At 44.7% G+C, this 22216-nt stretch overlaps 1 protein-coding gene across 2 annotated transcripts; it reads right to left on the bottom strand.

Moving 5' to 3' along the window:
* Positions 1 to 6821: 6821 nt before the first annotated feature.
* LOC146337991 (peripheral myelin protein 22-like) lies at positions 6822 to 21317 on the bottom strand. 2 transcript variants are annotated; one of them, XM_084814401.1, is made up of 6 exons: positions 21209 to 21299; positions 18120 to 18146; positions 16576 to 16788; positions 13115 to 13261; positions 8498 to 8608; positions 6822 to 7272 (listed from the first exon to the last, which is right to left on the bottom strand). In XM_084814401.1, the coding sequence occupies exons 3-6, from the start codon at positions 16742 to 16744 to the stop codon at positions 7232 to 7234; spliced, it is 468 nt and encodes a 155-aa protein (XP_084670527.1). In that variant the 5' UTR covers positions 16745 to 16788; positions 18120 to 18146; positions 21209 to 21299; the 3' UTR covers positions 6822 to 7231. The 2 variants fall into 2 exon arrangements, with proteins under 2 accessions (XP_084670527.1, XP_084670526.1); XM_084814400.1 differs by lacking the exon at positions 18120 to 18146 and having other exon boundaries at positions 21209 to 21317.
* Positions 21318 to 22216: the final 899 nt, after the last annotated feature.

Below are 22216 nucleotides of genomic sequence, written 5' to 3'. Positions count from 1 at the left end.
GCAACAGTAAGAACCAGACATGGAACAACCGAGTGGTTCAAAATTGGGAAAGGAGTACGACAAGGCTGCATATTGTCGCCCTGCTTATTTAACTTATATGCAGAGTACATCATGAGAAACGCCAGGTTGGATGAATCACAGGTCAGAATTAAGATTGCTGGGAGAATTATCAACAACTTCCGATATGCAGACAATGCCACCCTAATGGCAGAAAGTGAAGAGGATCTAAAGAGCCTCTTGTTGAGGGTGAAAGAGGAGAGTGCAAAAGCTGGTTTGAAACTCAACATTAAAAAAACGAAGATCAATGCATCTGGCCCCATCACTTCCTGGCATATAGAAGGGAAAGAAATGGAAGCAGTGACAGATTTTATTTTCTTGGGCTCCAAGATCACCGCAGACGGTGACTGTAGCCATGAAATTAAAAGACGCTTGCTCCTTGGGAGGAAAGCTATGGCAAACCTAGGCAGCATAGTAACAAGCAGAGACATCACCTTGCTGACAAAGGTCCGTCTAATCAAAGCTATGGTTTTCCCAGTAGTAATGTATGGCTGTGAGAGCTGGACTATAAGGAAGGCTGAGTGCTGAAGAATTGATGCTTTCGAACTGTGGTGCTGGAGAAGACTCTTACGAGTGCCCTGGACTGCAAGGAGGTCAAATCAGTCCATCCTAAAGGAAATCAACCCTGAGTGCTCATTGGAAGGACAGATCCTGAAGCTGAAGCTCAAATATTTTGGCCACCTAATGCGAAGAGAAAACTCTCTGGAAAAGACCCTGATGCTGGGAAAGACTGAAGGCAAAAGGAGAAGGGGACAGCAGAGGATGAGATGGCTAGATAGCATCACCGATGCAATGAATATGAACTTGAGCACACTCCGGGAGAGAGCGCAGGACAGGAAGGCCTGGCGTGCTATGGTCCACGGGGTCACGAAGAGTCGGACACGACTGAACGACTGAACAACAGCAACAGACAACAATAATAAGAATGGAAGGAAGGAAGGAAGGAAGGAAGGAAGGAAGGAAGGAAGGAAGGAAGGAAGGAAGGAGCTGTGCTACTGTCACGGCTAATGAGAAAATGTTGGAGAATTTCTCCTTCCCTTATGAAGACATCTGGTGAAGTTTTCACCCCAATTTCTCTGCCTACAGATATGGCGCAGAATGTTGTCATCTGCACACAGCTTTACCAATTAGGCCTGTCAAGAGATGACCAGATGAAGCCACCTTGTAGTGTGTGGACCATTGGTTGTCTATCTGGTTTGGGATTGTCTGCTCCAGATAGCAGTGTGGCTATCCAGGGCCTCAGAGGGAGATAATCTTCAGTCTCTTCTGCCCCTCATTTTATCTGGAGATGCTGAAGGTCAAACCTGGGACATTTGACATGCAAAGCATGTGCTCTTCCACTGAGTTACGGCCAACACAACCCCAAGAAATAAGAATCCCACTTCCCTTGCCTTCTCAGCAAAGATTGCCGCAGGATTTGAAGTAGCAGGATTTGAAGTAGCAGTGGTAAGGGCTGGCCAAGTGCCATTGAGGCTGCTCTACAGGGGGAAAAGGATATCATGCAACTGCATTGTATCACACTGGACCACTAGTCCATCTAGTCCAATGTATGGATGGGGAAATGTGTCAGTTTCACTTTCTCTTGTATTCAGATTTTTTTAAATATCAAGGTCTTTATCTCCTAAGCATGAAGAATTTTGCAAATTTGGTAAATTCTTATAAAAAATGTAATGAAACAAAATTCCATGCATCTGCACCAGCCAAATTCAATAGGTACAGCTACTCCCAGCATGGAAAGGACCATGATGTACTTGCTTGCCACCTAGCTGTTAAAGATTAGGATATTCCCAGAAAACGGAGGTGGGAATCCTAATTCAGCAGTAACAGGCTTGAATGAACAGGGATTCAAATCCAGATTTTACAAGCTAAGCACTCAAAGCCCTGGTCCTGACCAGACGAGACTGTCGGTTTTGGTTTCTCCCACATTCTATTTATGTATTTTAATCTCAAGTTCTTCTGTTGTTGTTGTTGTTTTGGAGATAACTTTACAAATTTTGTAAAAATTCTTAGAAAAACTGAAATGAAATTCTTATCCCTAGTCCAGTGTTGTCTATTTGTCTGGCAATATCTCTGGCACAGTGAATTCGACCCCCTGGAATCCATGGCAGAATGGAGCAACCCACCCCAACACCCCGCAGAAGCCCCCTGGAACGGAGCCTACCTGGCTGCAGCTGCGGCGGCGGAGGCGGTGGCTGCGGCTTCAGCAGGTCTGTGGACGCAAATGGCGGCCGGCATAGCGGCCACTATTTGCGTCCCTTTGCTGAGCCGTGATAGGCTACTTAAATATTTACCTAGCCTATCATGGCAAAAGCGAGGACGCAAATGGGGCAGCGGACGCCATTTGTGTCCCTGCTCTTTGCCGTGATAGGCTACGTAAATATTTATGTAGCCTATCACGGCTCAGAGAAGGGATGCAAATGGCGGCTGCTACGCTGGCCACCATTTTTGTCCGCAGACCTGCCACAGCTGGATGTCTAGCTGTGGATGCACCCGGAGCGGAGCTGGCCGGGGAGGATTCCGGGGGGAGGGACGGAGCACCTCCCCCCCACTGCAGAACTTACAAAACAGGTAAGTGGTTTTGTACATCCCTACTTGAGGGATCAACCACAGAAATACTCTAGAGAGATTTGCAAAATTCACAAGAAAGAAAACAACACTGGTAAATTCAGGACATTTTTATTGAAGCACAGCTTGAACTGGGAGAACTCATTCCATTCCTGAACATTTTGTGAAGAAACCGGAGCATCTTGTCATCATTATACATGCCAACTGCCAAGTCATTTATGAGCCCAGGTGATGATTAGATGCATTTTGATCTGAACACTGGAGGTGGCTATCAGAAATGTGTACGTCAGATGCAGAATCCATTAGAATTAGCTACTGAATTATAATCAGATAAATTCTCAGATAACTCATTGGTTATCTGAGAATGTGGTTTCTCAGATAAATTGAATATGCTAATTGTGAAATTAATTATGTATGCAAATTTATTCACCTAATGCAGAAAGACAGATATGAACATAGAAAAAGACTTACTCATGTGCTCCTAAAGCTGGGGATGTATGAGAAATTCATTTCAGTTCATTTTTGCCCAGAATGTACCACTTTATACTTCCTGGAACCAAACATGGAGAAGAGAAACACAATCTTGGGTGGAAATCCATGCATTTCAGAGCTTATGATGCAATTTGTGGAACAAAACCAAAAATGTGTCGAAAAATACTTATATTTGAAAATGAGAATGCAAAAATGTGTACTTCTGAAAAATATGCACAAATACACACTAAAGAGGAGAAATGCATGCTTTTACAAATTGTACACAATTGATGGACATATTTGGGAAAATGCATTAAAAATGCACATGAATTGTAGTGTGTGTGTGGGGGGGGAACCTGATATGTGTAGGGATGTATGAAAGTCACTTACCTTTTCGAAGGGTGACATTTGCGGTGGGGGGGAGGCGCTTCGTCCGTCCCCCCGAAATTCTCCCCGCCACCGGGAGCCGCCGCAGAGCGGAGCCAGCCGGGCAGGATTCGGGGGGGGGAGGACCGGATCGCCTCCCCCCACCTATCAAGGATTCCGGGGGAAGGGACAAAGAGCCTCCCCCCCCTGCGAATCACATCCACAAAAAGGTAAGTGACTTTCGTACATCCCTATTCAGAAGACTATGAAAACTTGAGGCTTCATGCCTGATGTCTTACCCCAAGTAGTTCCTTGAAAATAACAAAAAAAGTATTTTATGGGAAAATACTCATGTTTCTGCTGAGACTGTTAAATATACATGGGGAAAAGTTGAATGGAATGGGGGACAATACGCAAAACGTTAGCTACTAAGGTAAATTATGTAAATTGTTGCAAACCCTCTTACAGAATTATTTGCATATGTTTCTGCATAATGAAAAAAAATGAATCTGTCTGTGAATGGACAATGGAATGAAAGGTGCCTGACAATCTGGGAAACACGAAGCACATTTGAATATTTACAACCCTAGCAGTGAGTTATACTGACCATGGTTCGGGTGGCTTCCTTTGGGCTATTGGGAGAAGGAATCATGATTCATGACTGCATGAACAAACTCATAGTAGGGATGTTGGAGGGATCTGTTTGGGGGTGGAGCTCACAAGCTTTGATCACCTCAGCCCCATGGACTCCATTCTATCTTCTGCCAGGTGGCCCAATTCAATGTGCAACAACTTGGGCCAGCTGGTGGATTTTTTGCATTTTTTTTAATTTAAGCAAATAGCCATTTCTGCAAACTTGCTGCCATAAATAGCACAATTTACACTAAGCTCCAGCCATACATGGTGTAATGTGTGCAAATTGTGGTTGCAATTTGTGCAGATTACACCATTTATGGTTGCAATTGGCCAGATTTTTGTGCAAATGGCTATTTGCACAAATAAAAAACCTGAAAAGTTCCCGGATTTCAGGAAGAACCCTATGGTTTAGTTTGTTAATGCAAGCTGTGGGCATCATAGGCATCTGCCAGGCCACAAAAGGACCAGATTTCTCTGCAACAGACATCCCTAGCTCATAGAGAGATATCAGTTATTCAGGTTGCAGCAGATCAACATCACCAGCAGTTCCTTATTTACATAAAGACACATATAGAACCAATGCTGTGTTTTTACAAGGGGTGAAATATTCACATCCACTTGCCGGGTAAATAATTTCCCTGAATATTGATTTGTAGCAAGCTCAGAAACACCACTTCATTGTCCAATTTTAACAAATTTGATCGTGGTGATCAGCTGGTACTCAAATACCATGCATCAACATTCTTATCAAATTTTAATTAAATCCTTACTGGCACTGAATAATTTAGCACAAAGCAACCAGAGTTACAGCAGTGGATGTAACTGTTTGTAGTAGAGAGAGAAAAGTGCGATACTATTGACTTCAGTGGTCTTGATACTAAATTTACAAGAGCTGAGAATTTAGCTGCATGGTTTTGAGAAGGGGCAGCTATTTGCACAGAAGACACAATTTGGTCCAGAACCCATTTTGGCACTTAAGAACATATGAAGAGCCATGGTGGATCAGACCAAGGATCCCTCTGGTCCAGCATTCTATTCACACAGTGGCCAACCAGCTTCCCCACCTGCTTGTGGGGAAAACCCTCAAGCAGGACATGAGCGCAACCGCACCCTCCTGCCCAAGTTCCCCAGCAACTGGTGTGCATAGGCATACTGCCTTTGATACTAGAAGTAGGCATAGAGCCATCAGGACTAGTAGCCATTGATGGCTTCCTCCTCCATGAATTGGTCCAATCCCCTTTTAGAGCCACCCAAATTGGTGGCCATCCATCACTACTTCTTGTGGACGTGAATTCCATAGTTGAACTATGCACTGTGTGAAGAAGTACTTCATTTTCTCTGTCCTGAATCTGCCACCAGTCAGCTTCATGGGATGACACCAGGTTTTGGTATTACAAGAGAGGGAGAAAACGTCTCCTTATCCATTTTTCCCGCACCATGCATGATTTTCTACACCTCTATCATATTTCCCCATACTCACTTTTCTGTCAGTTCATAGCATGCCAGTTTATCTTGGACCACTTTGGAGAAGCCCATCTGGCCTCAGGTCCAAAGCTGTACCTCACTTGGGAAATCAGAAGCTCTATGCCTCCCCATTGACTCTCAAGGGAAAATCAACAAATGGCTACAGCATCATTATTTTTTGACAGAAATGGATGAAATGAGCAGACATCTCATCACCTCCTCTGCCTTCCCCCTCCCTAATATGAAGAGCTTGGGGAAAAACATATCAATTGAACAAATGGAGACATAAACGCTGTTTATGTCTCCATGCTCCTGTGCATTTCAGTATCAGTCTCCAAATTGTGGGAGCTGCCATATTTGCTTTGGACCAGGTTAGAGGTAGGGATGTACGAAACACCTACCTGGCTCCACGCCGGGCAATCCACGGTGGGGGGGAGGCACTCCGTCCCTCCCCCCGGAATACTCGATGGGGGGAGGCTATCCGGTCCTCCCCCCGGAATCTTGCCTGGCCGGCTCCTCTCCGCGGCCAAGCCGTGAAGCCGCCAGCCAGCTCCGGCTGCCCACAGCCAGACATCCGGCCACTGGGCAGCCCTGCAGGGATGCAAGTGGCGGCTGTTGTAGCCGCCGCCATTTGTGTCCCTGTATTGAGCCGTGATAGGCTATATAAATATTTACATAGCCTATCACAGCAGGGGGAAAAAAACCAGCGTACGCAAATGGCGGTTGCTGCCGCCATTTGCGTACGCTGGTTTTGTTCCCCCCTGCCATGATAGGCTATGTAAATACTTACGTAGCCTATCATGGCCTGCACAGGGATGGAAATGGCGTCCCTGCATTAGCCGTGATAGGCTACATAAGTATTTATGTAGCCTATCACGGCTATGAAGAGGAGGAAGCGAATGGCGGCCTCAGGACGGCTGCCATTCGCAAAGCAGCGCGGACGGGAGCAGGTAAGTGCTCCATTTCGTGCGCCTTTTGTGTGTTGGAGGGGTGGGGGCTTCTTTCCGCGATGGATTTCAGGGGGCCGAATGCACTGGCATTCAGCCTTACCGAGATCTGTTGCAGAATTCTCTGACATCCCTAGTTAGAGGAAACCCGCTTTGCTTCAGGCAAATCCCAATTCTCTCCGAAGTAGCCCACTTCATTTCGCAGTGTGGGAGTCATCTGAACTGAATGTTTGCCATTGTGTAATGTGTGAAATGGTCTTTAGGGGGGAAAAATGTTTTGCCCCAAAAGGCATAGAAGACTGTTGTAAAGTGAAGAACAGACAATACACAATGGGATGCTCATTATATTTGCAAAAGTGGAAACAAATTTAGAAAGTACACTTGGTAAAAAGCTAAGAGTCACATTCAGATCCAACTGAAGTTCCAGAAATGAACTACAAATCCCTTTTCAAAGAACTCATGAGAAAGAGAGAGAGAGAGAGAGAGAGAGAACATATAGCACCAACTGCTTCCAGCCCCATTACCCCAGATGTCTGGGATCAGGAACCAGCCCTCCTGATTCTAAACCCAAACCCATCCTTCCACCCTCATAAGCAGGATGCCTTTTTGGTACAGGAAGTTACTCCAAGTCAAACTCTCCCCAGTGGAGGTATTATCTGTGCCCCAACACTACCAATAATGGTCTGGATGTCATCTCAAATGGCAGCACCATCTTTCCGCCATGCTCACTGTGACATCCCATGATATAGTTTGTAAGCAAGGAAACCTGTTAGGGAAGAAAAGCAATTGATTAGAGTAATAAGCTGAAGCAGAATAAAATGTCATCAGAGATATCTGAGCCCAGCATTATCTCCTTCCCTGCTCAAATCAGTGGAACTATGCTCAGATCCTCAGGAATAGATCCTAGGGATGTACGAAAGTGACTTACCTTTCCGCGGATTATGTTGATGGTGGGGGGGAGGCATTCCGTCCCTCCCCCCCAGAATCCTGGCCTCCCAGATGTGCTCCGCAGCAATTCTGAGGAGCCGCCAGCCGGCTCCACCAGCAGCCGGACATCCAGCCGCTGGCTAGCAGGGACGCAAATGGCGGCAGCCATAGCTGCTGCCGTTTGCGTCCCTGCAGTCAGCCGTGATAGGCTACGTAAATGTTTACGTAGCCTATCATGGCTGATTTAAAAAAAAAAAACAATGCGCGTACGCAAATGGCAGCGGCCATGGCTGCCACCATTTGCATTCTTTATTTTGGCATGTCTTAGTCTACGTAAACATTTACGTAGACTAAGACGGCGAAAATAAGGGGAACGCAAATAGCGTAGCGTCTACGCTATTTGCGTTCCCCTTATTTTCGCCGTCTTAGTCTACGTAAATGTTTACCTAGACTAAGACGTGCCAAAATAAGGAACGCAAATGGCGGCGGCCATGGTTGCTGCCATTTGCGTACGCACGTTTGTTTTTGTTTTTTTTAAGTCAGCCGTGATAGGCTACGTAAAGATTTACGTAGCCTATCACAGTGTTTTTTAAAAATCTAGCCATGATAGGCTACGTAAATCTTTACGTAGCCTATCACGTTTTTTTTGTTTTTGTTTTTTTTTAATCTGGAAATGGCGGCGGCGGCAGCCAGTCAGAAGACCGGTTGCCACAGCCGCCACTGCCGCTGCCAGGAAGATCCGCCCAAGGTGAGTCTCATCCCGGGGGGGGGGGCAGGCCGTTCCGCCACTGATTTCGGGGGGCCGAATGCACTGGCATTCGGCCTCCCCGAGATCCGTGGCGGAACTTTCATACATCCCTACTGAAATGTGAACCTCCACCAGCAGCCAGAGTGGTACAGTCCTGAAAGGACTCTGCCACATCATAAGGCCAAACCTGTAGATTAGCCCTAAGTGTTCTGTAAAGCAAGGACTAGTTTTGTAATGAAAGAATGCACCTGGCAACCTCTGTGAAGGTGATACTTTTAAAGAAAGAAATACATTTCTGCATTCTCCACATTCTTACCAGTTACAAGGAAGGCAGGAAAGGAGGCCCAGCCCAGGGCAAAGGACCATCCATAAGTGGTTTGCCCCACACGTCCTGTGAAGGTGGCCATGGCAATCAGGACACAAAGACCTGTGAATCCAAAAGGAAGAGTTAACTTTAACATCAAGTAGAACAGGGATAAGGGAATTGTGGCTCTAGAGGTTGGATTCCAACTCCAATCAGCTGCAGCAAATGGTGAGAGATGATGGTATTTATGGTGCAGAAATACCTGGAGTGTCACAGTTTCCCCATCCCTGCCTTAGAACATAAAAATAACCCTATTGGATCAACCCACGTTCTGTCTATGCCAGCCCAGCATCCATCTCCTACAGTGGCCTTTGGGAAACCTGGAAGCAGGGACATGAGTGCAATAACACAATCCCACTCAGGTTCCATAGCAACCAATGTTTAGAGGCATGCTGCTCTAATCCTGGGAGTCACATATCATCATCAGGACTAGTAGCTAGGGATGTGCAAACTCACCCCCGTCCAGGTTCTCTGGATGCCCACCCATCCCCTGGCCCTGCTCAGTCCCCAGACCACACTCGAGCTCCTCCCAAGCTCAGCAAGCAGCCCGCACTCACCCCAGAGGCCTCATCAAGCTCCACAGTTACCATTTTTTTTGAGAAATACAACGGCATTCGCAGAAATGTGCATGTCTTTGTATGCGTGAAAATATGCATTTTGCAAATGCACATATTCTCATGTGTGAAATGCACATTTTTGTGAAGGTGCATATTTGTCTGTGTGCAAAAATGCATATGTTTTGAAAAATGCAAATTTTTGCACATACGTGAATATGCACATTCGCAAAAATGTGTATTTTCATGTGTGCGCAAATATGCACATTTTTGCGACCGCCATTTTATTTCTCAAAAAGTTGTGCCTGCGAAGCTCGACAAGGCCACCAGGGTGAGTGCAGGGCATTCTTTGAGCACACACAAGGGGTGAGCAGGGGCAGGGTCTTGCAAGCAGGGCTCAGGGGTGCAGGCAGTGGTGGTTCCGCCAGTTTCCAGGACTGAATCAGGTACCCGTGCCATCCCTACTAGTAGCCACTGACATACTTATCCTCCATGGATTTGTCTAAGCTCCATTTAAAGCCACCTAAGTTGGTAATCATCACCGCCTCTTGTGGAAGCAAATAGGGATGCCAGTCATTTGGAAATCCATCCCTTTTGGGCCTTGATGGATTTCTGCTGCCTGCCCAGCTTGGCTTGCATATGTGAGCCGACCCCAGGCTTTCCCCAACTCAGGGGACTTTTTTCAGCTTTTTCTTCTTCTTCGGGGCAGGGGCGGCGGCAAGGTTGCAATGTGCTGAAATTTGTGTAATTTGCACAAATTATGGCCACAGTGTGCATAATTTGCACAAATGGCAGCTGAAATTTGCACAAATTATGCAAATCACACCCAAAGTTTGAGCAATTTGTGCAAATCTCCCAAATTGCAGATGCGATTTGCACAAAGTGAAAATACAGACAATCTGCTAACTGGCCCGACTTGTGGCAGACTGAGTTGGGCCAGGTAGTGGAAAACAAAACAAGGTCATGGGGGGCAAGGGGAGCTGGAGAAAGCCTGTCGAGCTTCACACCCCAAACACATTCCTTTGATATCCCTAGTTCAAATTCCATAGTTTAACTATGTGGTACATGAAGAAGTCCTTCCTTTGGACTGTCCTGAATCTCCCACCATTCATCTTGACTGGATGATCCTAGGTTCTAGTATTATGAGTGACAGAGAAAAACATCTCCCTTTCCACTTTCTCCACACCATGCATAATTTTATAAACCTCTATCGTGTCTGCCCTTACTGTCTTTTTTTTCTTAACTAAAGAGCCCCACGCTTTGTAACCTTTCTTTGTGCGTTGCTTTGTTCTGCATCGTTTCCAGCTCTATCTTATCCTTTCTGAGGGGCAGCAAATAGAACTCTGTGCAGTACTCCAAGTGTATCTGCACTAGGGACATATGGGTATTTCATTCCTATTCACAAATTGTGCAAACATGTCCCATTTGCAACCCCAGGAGATCTGGCAATCAGGAGGTTTTTGCAACTTCCTGAACTTGTATTCATGTTCAAAAGTATTCACGTTTGATCAGAAGAAGAAAAAAGCTTGTGTTTGGGAATGCAAACGAGGTGAAACAACCTTCAAGGAAGAATTTGGAGAACATCAAAAAGCTCAATCATTTCATGTTCACACATTTCTAGTCTGTGCTACAGATTTGTGTAAATGCACAAAATTGGTAGTTTTATTTCCAATCTCTTTCCTAATCATCCTCAGAGTCCCCTCCCCCTTTATTTTACCACCCTGAAGCATTTGGTGTTGTTGGCTCAGCTGAGATCCCATCAGCTTATATGTGATATTGGGTTTTTTGCCCCCAACGTGCATCTCTTTACATTTGCTTACATCGCATTGCACTTCAATGCATTTGCAAATGTATTGGAGCTGGTATAAACTTTCCTCTTGTGCCAAACATCAGCTTTGGGGGACAATTCTAATTCGGATAATGGAATGGGAGGATCAGGTTAACCCATTCTCCATGTACCACAGTCCCAATTTTGTTCCTCCTTCCCTATGGCTCCTGCCTTCAGCACTCACAAAGTGGTGTATGCTTTAAAATTAAAGCATAATCATAGAGAATCATTCATTTTTATAGTACATACACCCCTTGAAATGAAAGCAATATATTAATCCAGAGCATGGCAAGTAATACAACACAGATTTAATAAAACTTGTCAGGATTCTTTTTGCCCCCACTGAATTCAAATGCCAAATCAAACACAGACAAGAGGCTTCAATCTATAGCTTTTAATCCATTACCACAAAGGGTCATACAGATGCAAATTTTTAGTGACTCTCAGTCTGCAAGGAAATGCCTTCAGGGATTCAAAAGGTAGCTATGAAAGTTGCCCACCATTTGAAAGAAAGACGGTCTCACTAGCATAACTTAAGGGGTGGGGGGAGGTCTCTCTCTGTCATGATGCTTCTAAGTGCTGCTGTTCATGCAAGGCCAATTGGGTAGACTACGTTCCGCCCCGGCCTTCTCCCTCTTGGCTCTGTGTCTACACCTGGCATCTATTAATTCAGACTCCCCAAACCCCTCCTCTCCCTGCTCACTAGCTCTCACGGGGGGGAGGGCATGAAGAGGGACCCTCCTCCTCCAGCTGGACCTTTGAAACCTGAGGAGCCTGCCTAGCCATGTCTGGGCTAGCCTGGGAACATACCTCCCCCATGTCTGGTGGTTCTTCTTCAGAATCTGAACTACTCTCTCACTCCCTGTGCTCAGAATAGGGATGGCAGAGAATTCCGCCACGGATCTCGGTGAGGCCGAATGCCAGTGCATTCGGCCCCCCAAAATCTGTGGCAGAACGGCCTGCCACCACCCCCCCCCGCCACCCCGCGGATCCCCCCCGGGATGAGACTTACCTGGGGCGGATCTTCCGGGTAGCAGCGGCTCCAGCAGCTGGTCTTCTGACCTGCTGCCGCCACCACCATTTGCAGGTTTTTTGGGTTTTTTTACAGAGATGTGATAGGCTATGTAAGTTTTTACATAGCCTAAAATGACTGGGTAAAAAAAAGAAAAGCGTACGCAAATGGCGGCAGCTACGGCCGCCGCAATTTGCGTTCCTTAGTTTGGGCCGTCTTAGTCTACGTAAATATTTACGTAGACTAAGACGGCGAAAATAAGGGGAATGCAAATAGCATCCGCTACGCTATTTGCGTTCCCCTTATTTTCGCCATCTTAGTCTGTGTAAATATTTACGTAGACTAAGATGGCCCAAACTAAGGAACGCAAATGGCGGCATCCATAGCCGCCACCATTTGCGTATGCGGTTTGTTTTTGTTTTTTTCCCCAGAGCCCTCCGCGGCTGGAAATCCGGCTGCGGACGGCTCTGGCCTGGCTGGGCCTGGCCGGCTGCTCCATGGAGCTGCCGCGGAGCACAGCCAACCGCGGAGGATTCCGGGAAGGAGGAACGGAGTGCCTCTCCCCCCATCGAGGATTCCAGGGGGAGGGACGGAACGCCTCCCCCCCCACCATCAACATAATCCATGAAAGGTAAGTGACTTTCGTACATCCCTAGCTCAGAAACACTCCTGACAAAACTGTTTTCAGAGATTTGTATAACAACTAATGGAGCTACATGGATTTCCAGGGGGAGTGGATTCCAAAAATATGGGGCCACCAAGGAAAAAGCCCCGTCCCTGATACCCATCAATCTGGCCTCTTTCAATGATGGGACAGAGAGTAAAGACTCGGATATGGATTTTAATGCATGGGCAAGTTCATATGGATGCAAATGGTCTTTCAGTTAAACAAATCAATGACACAACTTCGAGTGATGTGTTTGGCACCATGTGGAATTTGGTCCTCAGCATCAAAGCTACATTAGAACATTGAAAGTTGGAAGTGTTCAAAACACGGAACTCAAATGTTGAATTTTTTACCCTTTTTTTTAGAATTAGTGTGGATTTTTTTGGTTTCAGCTCAGTCTCCTTGTCATAGGAACCAGGAATTTTCCAATACAGGCCATGACTTTGAGGTACGTGACTTGAGGGGTTGGAAGTTACTGTGGATGTGGATGCTTATTATCCCATATTACCTGCAATGAAGCTGGCTATAGCTGAGATCTTGGCCAGTGAGATGGAGCCAAGATGGGACTTAAAAAATGTGGCACAAAGACCAAAGGAAGAGATGGCACCAGCAATCATCCCTATCAGCAGGAATGCTCGTGTGGCTTGCAGTACATCTACAGGGAGCAAAAGGAGAAAGAGAGGAGAATAAATATATCAATGGGTTTAGACAATGACACCACAAAGGTCTCTTTTAATACTTGACAAAATCCCAGGGTCATAATGCAAGGTAATCAGAAGCAAGTTTACTATGATAGCATAAGGACCAGTATTCATACCTGAACATCAGAAATGGAGAGAACGATGTTCATCATTATTGCCTTCAAATTCAGTGGGATCATGCTATGGGTACTCTCAAAAAATCGCTGTCGTGTGTGTGTGTGTGTGTGTGTGTGTGTGTGCGCGCATGTGTGTGTGTGTAGGGGTGTTTTCTCATTCACATCATGGCTGCCAGGTGGGTATGGCTAATCCCAAAACACCTATTTCCCAGCAGGCAATTTGGTGTGACTAAAAGAAAAGTAACTTGCCCAAGAACCTAAGTACAAGGTAGAAGTGGGTCTGAGATCCAAAACACAAAACCACTCTTTTGAACCCAGTTTTCTCCCATTTCCCATAAGACAAACTGATGAGGCTCAGAGACAAGTAACTTGGCTAAGAAACTAAGAAACTGAGAAAAAGGGAGAGGTCTGAGCCCCAAATGCTGAATCATATAGTCATGCCCTGCTGAAAGCAAAACAAAATACCCATTTCACGGAAGGCTGATGCTCAGAGTGATACACAAAGACCACATGGCATTTTAGAACCTGACAGCAGAGCAGGATGTTGTGAAGTAAAGTCTCTTCACCCAAATCTCTCTGCACACCGAAAGTGCCACCCTTGGCAGGAGAGAGGCCTTTCAAGGAGCCTGCAGAGCAAGATTTATTTTCCGAAGGCCAGCTTGTTATGCTGGTGGAAGCCTCCCACAAACCATGGACACATGGTTTGCATTTACACTAGGAGGCTTTGTCCAATGCTAGAATCCAGAGTCAAGACATCCAAGGGGTTTTGTGTGTGTGTGTGTTTTGTCATTCAGTTCAACAGGGTACATTGAGGCCCAAATTGCAACCAGCAATCTGCATGTACATGACCTTTCTCCCCACCCACCTGAACCCAGATTGTTCTGCAAGAGTTTAACAAGTATTGCCACAGAATAATGGGGGTTACCACTGAAAAGGCCCACACACCAGTGATTACTTACTGATTACTGAATCTCACCCAGACAGGGCATGAATAAGAAAAATGCAAATGAGACAATGCAAATGAGAGCTAGAGCTTCATGTCATCTAGGGATGCATGGATTTTGTTAAATGCATTCCATCTGTGTTTCACAGATTGTCAGGCATTGTTCATTCCATTGTCCTCTAGGGATGTCAGAGAAATCCTCTGCGGATTCAAATGAGGCTGGATTCTTTTGAATCAGGCCTCAGGAATCCACAGCGGATCGGGACCACTTACCTCTGCTCCAGAAGGACTGGAGGTGGAATGGCACTCGGCTGTTTCTTGCCAGCCAGAGCCACTCGCCTCCTCCCTGTCCCTGCCGATTGCCATGTCTTTTTTTTTTTTATGGCGATCAGGAGGATGTGCCCATAGACTTATACACAAATAGAATCATGAATCTTGCATATAAGTCTATGTCTCCGTAGGCTTATATGCAAGATTCACTGCTCTATTTTGCATATAAGTCTATGGGCACATATAATCAGCAGGATGTGCCCATAGACTTACACACAAAATACAGCAGTGAATCCTGTGTATAAGCCTATGGACACATAGACTTATATACAAGATTCATGACTCTATTTGCATTAAAGTCTACGGGCACATCCTCCCGATAACTTTTTTTTTTTTTAAGACATGGCAATTGGCAGGGACAGGGAGGAGGCGAATGGCTCTGGCTGTCAGGAGGGAAGGTAAGTGCCCCCAAGCCAGTCCCCCTCCCCTGAATCTGAGCAGAGCGGAATTGCTCTGGGGGATTCTGGGGGGGAGGAACAGATCACCTCCCCCCCCACACAGATTCCCCACTGGAACAGACGGTGAGGAATCCGTACACCCCTATTGTCCACCCATTGATGGCGTTAGATTTTTTTTTAAGGGATGTAGGAAATTTTATTCTTGTTTGCAAATGCTCATTAGTATAAGTGTGCACTTGCACAAATCCCCCCCAAATGTTTTTTTTTTTTAAAGCGGTCCACAAGTCTATAGAATCTGCATGTATTGGAAAAAGCCAGTCCGCTATGGAATCTGTAGGTCAGATTAATAGAACTCTGAACTCATTCGAATCTGTTTAGATTTCTCCAGCAGCTGCATGCCTATGACACCCGAGCCCAAATCATAGGATGCTGTCCCCCAGGGGGTTTATATAGCTTTTTAAAGGGCATGGGAGACAGACAGGACAGAATCTTGCAGATCCCGTAAAGGCCACAGGTAGGATCAGCAGTCCCCCAGCACAACCTAAACCCTATTCACGTGTTATTACAATAGGGAAACTCACCATGTAACCAATGAGCAGGAGAGTAACCCTTCCCACTGAACTGATGCACATGACGTAGCCTTTCCCAAGAGATGTTCCTGCTGTATGTGTGGATGTTAGGGGAGGCACTACATCACCTGCAGCAATCAGTGGGCAGGGCTTTTTGTTGTGGCCCTACTCACCACTGATGCCATGAGTTTTAAATATCGTTTTATTTTATTAACATGTGAATAGGGCTCCTCTGGGACTTTCCTTCCAGAAAGGACCAGAGCCACTGCAAAAGAGTGGCTCCAAGCCTATCCTGCCTACTCATCCCTAGGGTGGCTAGAGGTCCTCTTTCATCGAGGACAGTCCTCTTTTGAGGGGCCGCCCAAGGACCATCCTTTATTTGAAGGTGTCCTCTGTTTGAATGACTGTCCTGTCCAATTCCAGTTTAAACATAAATAACTGTAAGAACTGTTGCCCATCAAAAGTTAGGACCTGGACAGCAGACTGAACAGGCAGGCACAGAGATCACCTGGTCACAGGATTCCACACTATGGTGAGATGCACTGTATTTCTATTTAAATTATACTAATTATTTCTACATCTACATCTGTGTATAAATTAGCATATGCAAATGTATTGCAAATTACTGTCGTCTTTTTTTTGGTAAAACATTTCCTTGGGCGGGGTGGGCGGGGGCAATTCATAAGTGGCCACTCTAGTCAGCATAGAAGGATATAACCATGGGGAGATGGCATCAAAATCTGCTGAGAAGACTAAAAAGTCCCCCTATCCATCTGGTTAAGGTGGACCAGAAGGGGTTGAAGAACAAAAAACCGCCCCCAGAACTGCTGCAAACCTAAGAAATGAAGATTTCAGGGTACCTCTCAATACCACACCACTACTCCTGCAGTCCCAGGACAGGGAATATCTTACCTGTTACATTACTCGCATATGAAAAGCATAAGGAACCCAAACAAACTTTCCACAGGCCCAGGTGTGTATCGCTGTTTATCAACCAGTAGTCTGAGCCCAGTGAAATGAGAAGCAGCAGGAGAGTGATGACAGAGCAGACCACAGCGCTACTCTGCAGGGGATGCATCATGGGTACTGTTAGGTTTGCAACTGCACAGCACAGTTGGGATGAACCTAGGGGAAGGAGACATGAAAGTTATCCCACATCAGTTGCGGCCTGTGTTTGGGTGGGCACTGCCCTTCCCAGGGACCACTGCCCAATCCATGGCCAAAGGGCAAGGAAAGGCTCTCTTTGTGAAGTGCAGGTGCTCCAAAATTATTTATTTATTGCATTTATATCCCACCTTTTTTCCTCCAAGGAATTCAAGGCGGTGTACATAATCCTCCTCATCTCCATTTTATCCTCACAGCAACAACCCTGTGAGGTAGGTTGGGCTGAGAGTCTGTGACTGGCCCAAAGTCACCCAGTGAGCTTGCATGGCCGAGTGGGGACTAGAACCTGGATCTCCCAGCTCCCAGTCCAACACTCTCACCACTACACCACACCGGCTCTCGGTGCATCTGGTGCATCTGGAAAGGCCTACAGCAGGTGGTGCACATGATGCAAGCCAATGATGTCATCAGCCTTTACAGGCAGCTGTAGGCCTGAGCACACATACACCATCTAGGGTGGCCATGTGACCTAATATGGATCAGAACAACATAACTTCCCCTGCAGTTGTTTTCATAGGCTTTAATGAGGAAGGGAAAGCTTGATAACTGTTGAACCACTGCTCAGAACTTCACCAATCCAATGAAAGGCATGCCCCCTCAGTTGAGCACAACAGGAGCTTTCACCAAAATTGAAAGAAAATATACGATATGCCACCCTGCAGATTAGAATTAAAAGGGCCGCATCCATTTTTTTCAGCACTTGTTAACTTGCTTTATCTGTGCCAGTTTTCATCAGATCATTTTGTATTGAACTTTGCACAACTGTAGAGCTCATCCAGTAGATTATGGATGCCAAGATTCAAGCTATTAACTTAACAGGTGTCATTTTTATAAGCAGTAGAATTTTGAATGAATGAATGAATGAATTCATGGAAGTATTTATTTATTTCATTTAAAACATTTGTCTCCCACCCTATATCATTAAGATCTCATGTATTACAGTCACAGACCAGCAAAATCAATATAAAACATATAAAACACAGTTAAAACTAATGCCATAACTAAGTATTATTTATGAGATTCCTTCTGTCAAAAAATAACATTTTTCCCCCTAGTTTGCATTGAAATCATAAAAAAAAAAAAAACTGGCAACCTTTCCCGTATCACAACAAGACACACCTTTCTATTGCGGAAATAGAATCTGTCACAATAGAATTTTGCAAAATAGAATCTTTGCAATAGAAATGCTATTGCAAAGAGAATCTTTCACAATAGAATTTTTAGGCTTCTACTGGTAGAACCTTCCAACACTCTGTGATATATAACCCAACAAAGAAAGTGCATTTCCTCACTTGATTAAAATGCAGCATGGTTGTCAGCTGGCAGTAGAAAGAAAAACAGACGATTATTTATTTATTTACAATAGTTATATACCACTCCACATCAGATGATTTCAGAGCGGTGAACAACATGGTAAAATAATAAAACAACAGGTTAAAAGAGTTGAAACATTTTTTAAAAAGACAAACTCCAACAAAGTGGAATTTAACAAACCACGGCTGGTCATGCAAGGAAGGACTCTTGAAATAACAACATGTTCAGGAGGTGCCGGAAGGAACATGATGTTGGCACCTGCCTGACCTCTAAAGGCAGGGAATTCCACAGGAAGGCTGCCACCACACTGAAGGCTCTTTTCATGGTGGACTCCAACCGGGCCATGGGTCCAAGTGGAACCACCAAGAACATGCCCTCTGATGACCTCAGTGACCAGGCAGGTTGGAAAGGAAGGAGGCGCTCTTTCAGGTATCCTGGTCCCAAGTTGTTTAGAGCTTTGTACACTAGTACTAATACCTTAAACCTGCCCCGGTAGCAAATAGGCAGCCAGTGCAGTTCCCTCAGCAGAGGAGTTACATGCTGAAAGGGGTAGCTCCCGACAACAGCCGAGCTGCTGCATTCTGCACTAGCTCCAGCATCCAGACCATCCTAAAGGGCAGCCCCACATAGAGCGCATTGCAGTAATCCAGTCTTGAGGTTACTAGCGCCTGTACCACCGTGGCCAAGCTATCCCTGTCCAGGAAAGGCCGTAGCTGGCAAACCAGCCGAAGCTGGTGAAAGGCACTCTGAGCCTTTGCGACCAATTGGGCCTCAAGCGACAGTCTAGGACTCAGACTACAGACCTGATCTTTCAGAGGGAGTGCAACCCCATCCAGAACCCCATCTCCTGGACCCGGGAACCACTCACCCACAGGGCTTCCGTCTTGCCAGGATTCAACTTCAGTTAATTGGCCCTCATCCAGCCCATTACTGAGTCTAGGCACTGATTCAGGACTTGCACAGCCTCTCCTGATTCAGATGTCACAGGGAGATAGAGCTGCATGTCATCAGCATACTGATGGCATTTAGCTCCAAATCCCCTAATGACTGCTCCCAGTGGCTTCATATAGATATTAAACAACACTGGGGGCAAGATGGTACACTGCAGCACCCCATAGCTCAATTGCCAAGGGGCCGAAGAATAGTCACCCAATGTTACTCTCTGAAATCAGCCCAGTAGGACGGACCGGAACCACTGTAGCACAGTGCCTCCAATACCCATCCCACGGAGTCAATCCAGGAGGGTACCATGGTCAATGGTATCAAAAGCCGATGAGAGATCGAGCAGAATTAACAGGGTTGCACTCCCCCTTTCCCTCTCTAAATATCAGATGCTGCAGACAAACAGGAGGGTGGGGATGCTGCCTTCATTCATGCCGTCCTTGTAAATTTACCAGAAACATCTGGACAACTACTGTTAGAACTAGAACTCTGGAATAGATAGACTAGCCTCCCACAACTTGTTTTTAACGCCAGATGTTTTAAACTTCATCCTTCCCTTGTGCTTCATTTATATCCAGGTAGCTCTCTGACAAGTTTTATATTTCTCTGCTTACAGTGAATATTAACAGCCATGTTCCTTGCCACAGCTATTAGAACAGGGTCACAAATACTAAGTGAGTCTGATCTTATTACATTTAATAATGAAATGTATTAACAGGATGCGTATGCTTTAATTCTGGCTCAGTATTTCATGCCTGAATTGTTTGTTTTTTTATGGTCTGTGGACTGGAAATAAAGAATTACTCATCATCATCATCAGTCTCAACCAGTATGGCAAATGGTCTGAGATGATGGGAGTTGTAGTCCAACAACATCTGGAGGGTATCACAGTGGGGAAGAGTGAGTCCTTTGTCTGGATCAGACCAGTTGTAGGTTTCTCTGGACTGCATCCTTTGGTATATAGACAATGGATAAATAAATAAGGCTGCAGTCTTATACCCACTTATCTGGGAACACACCCCACTGAACTCAGCAGTACTTACTTCTGAGTATACATGCATAGGATTGCACTGTGAATAATCTTAAACATTGTACCTCACCTTTCCAACACATATTCAAGATAGCTTACCATCAAAATAAAAATAATTTTGCTTTTTTTAAAAAGAAGAGGTTTTATAGAAATTAGCACTAAGAAAAAGATTTTAAAAAACACTATGCTTTTCTTCCTGTTTGCTTCCATGCACAAGTCCAGTACAGGATAGATCATTCATAAGCTTCCTTATAATGTCTCTTCCTCTATTGCCTCCATGCGGAATCGCAATTCCTTCAAGCTAGGAATGGGGAAAAGCTTTTGTTTAGTCCGCCTTTTTTAAGTGAAACAACCAAAATTTCACTTCCCAGACTAAGTCCGGATCTACTCCTCATGTCATACTGATACAATCCCATCATGGTAATGCTATATCCCTCTTGTGTGTACTACAAGGTATAAATACACAATGACATCTGCTGTGGTATTTTGGATAATACAGAATAAAAAGTGGGAAATAATGCTACAAAAGCGGTATATGGAGTGTGTAATATACCGCAACAGATCTAGTCTAATATGTGGATCAGGATCAGAACATGGTTATCCTTCACTTTGTGCACTTTGCTGAATTTTCCAATGCAGTTCTTGGCTAAACTATTGTGTTAAAAACCCACATATTAGGGGGAAATAGCATTGAAAAACATGTCTATTAGGAAAAGGTGTACAAACATTCATATATTAAGGAAAGGTGCATACAAAAATACATATATTAGGGAACATGTATGAAAATAAATAACAATTGTCATGCTTTTAAAAAATGCAGAATGACGTGAGAATTGGATGTGTGAATTCTGACGGATAACTGACTTTTGGTCCACATATTCATTCAAAAGTGCAAATTAAGTAAGTGAAGTGAATAAATCTCTCCCCTTTACCCAGGTGAATATATTCCCCAGGGGAAATATATCTCCTAGATTCCATTATATATTGAAACACCATTGTTTTGAAAATCTTTTTAATGTTAAATATATTAGCAGTAGCCATGGAAAAAATGGCCTACTAAGTGAAAGAAGCTGACATCAGAAGACATATACTTACTGTTTACAGCCGGGGATTGTCTGAAGAGATGAACTAGCTCACTGGGTGGATGATGATTTTTAATAGAGCAGCTGTAGATGCATCCTTTGCTTTTGCAATTCAGAGAAGTGAATGTGAAAGTGACTTTCTTTCCAGAAAGATAGAGCGAACACCCTTATATGGTCCAAGGAGGTGGGTGATGGGATGTACAATAAGTAGCAAAGAAACAACAGCCTTACATTATAGCTCAACATTTGAATATAGAGAATTTAAAAGTAGACTAAAATAGATCATAATTATTGAATTTAATGATAGACCACACAGACACTCCTAGAAAAGAATCCAGATTTGTTTTTTGTAAGGGATCAGGATGGGGTGTTCATGAACTGAGGAGGTAGAGACACGTTAATCAATACAAGGCAGTCCGGGAGGGAAAATAAATAAGTGGCAAAATAATTCACTTGCCGTTATTTCACAACTTCCTCAACATTTCTAGCTGCAACCCTTAAAAATGGTGGGACAGGAAATTTAACTGAAGCTGTACATATTGCTATTCAGCAAGACCATCTGGAGCAGATATCTCATCCTGTTTATAACTTTTCTGTGATCTTGCATCCCAAGTTGATTTATGAGAAAGAGGAACCAAGACCACAGAGAATAGTAGGAAGCCCCACCCCCCAAAAAACTGTTATGTGAGGGATGTAGAACCAAATTTGGAAGTACATGATTGAGTTCTATTATTATTATTATTATTATTATTATTATTATTATTATTATTATTGGGTGGATGGTTGGGTTACTGGATGGACAGACCACTTAGATGTACTTAAAGTGACAAAGAACACTGAAGAACTGATTAAAATATATAATAATATAATTTAAATTGTGACACGGAGTTGTGATTGGGACCCTTCAGCTTACTTTGAAGTAGAAATCAATGTAGTGTTTGGAGGGGATAAGTATTGATATACATGAAGACCATATGATTAAGAAGCAGAGATGGATGCAAATGCTGCGGATGCAAATGTT

This window comes from Heloderma suspectum, chromosome 10 (assembly GCF_057233095.1).
Source record: "Heloderma suspectum isolate Gila_16-S chromosome 10, 16-S_ref, whole genome shotgun sequence".
NCBI lineage: Eukaryota > Metazoa > Chordata > Lepidosauria > Squamata > Helodermatidae > Heloderma > Heloderma suspectum.
Note: the sequence above shows the minus strand (reverse complement) of the source record. Positions and strands in the feature narration are given on the sequence as shown.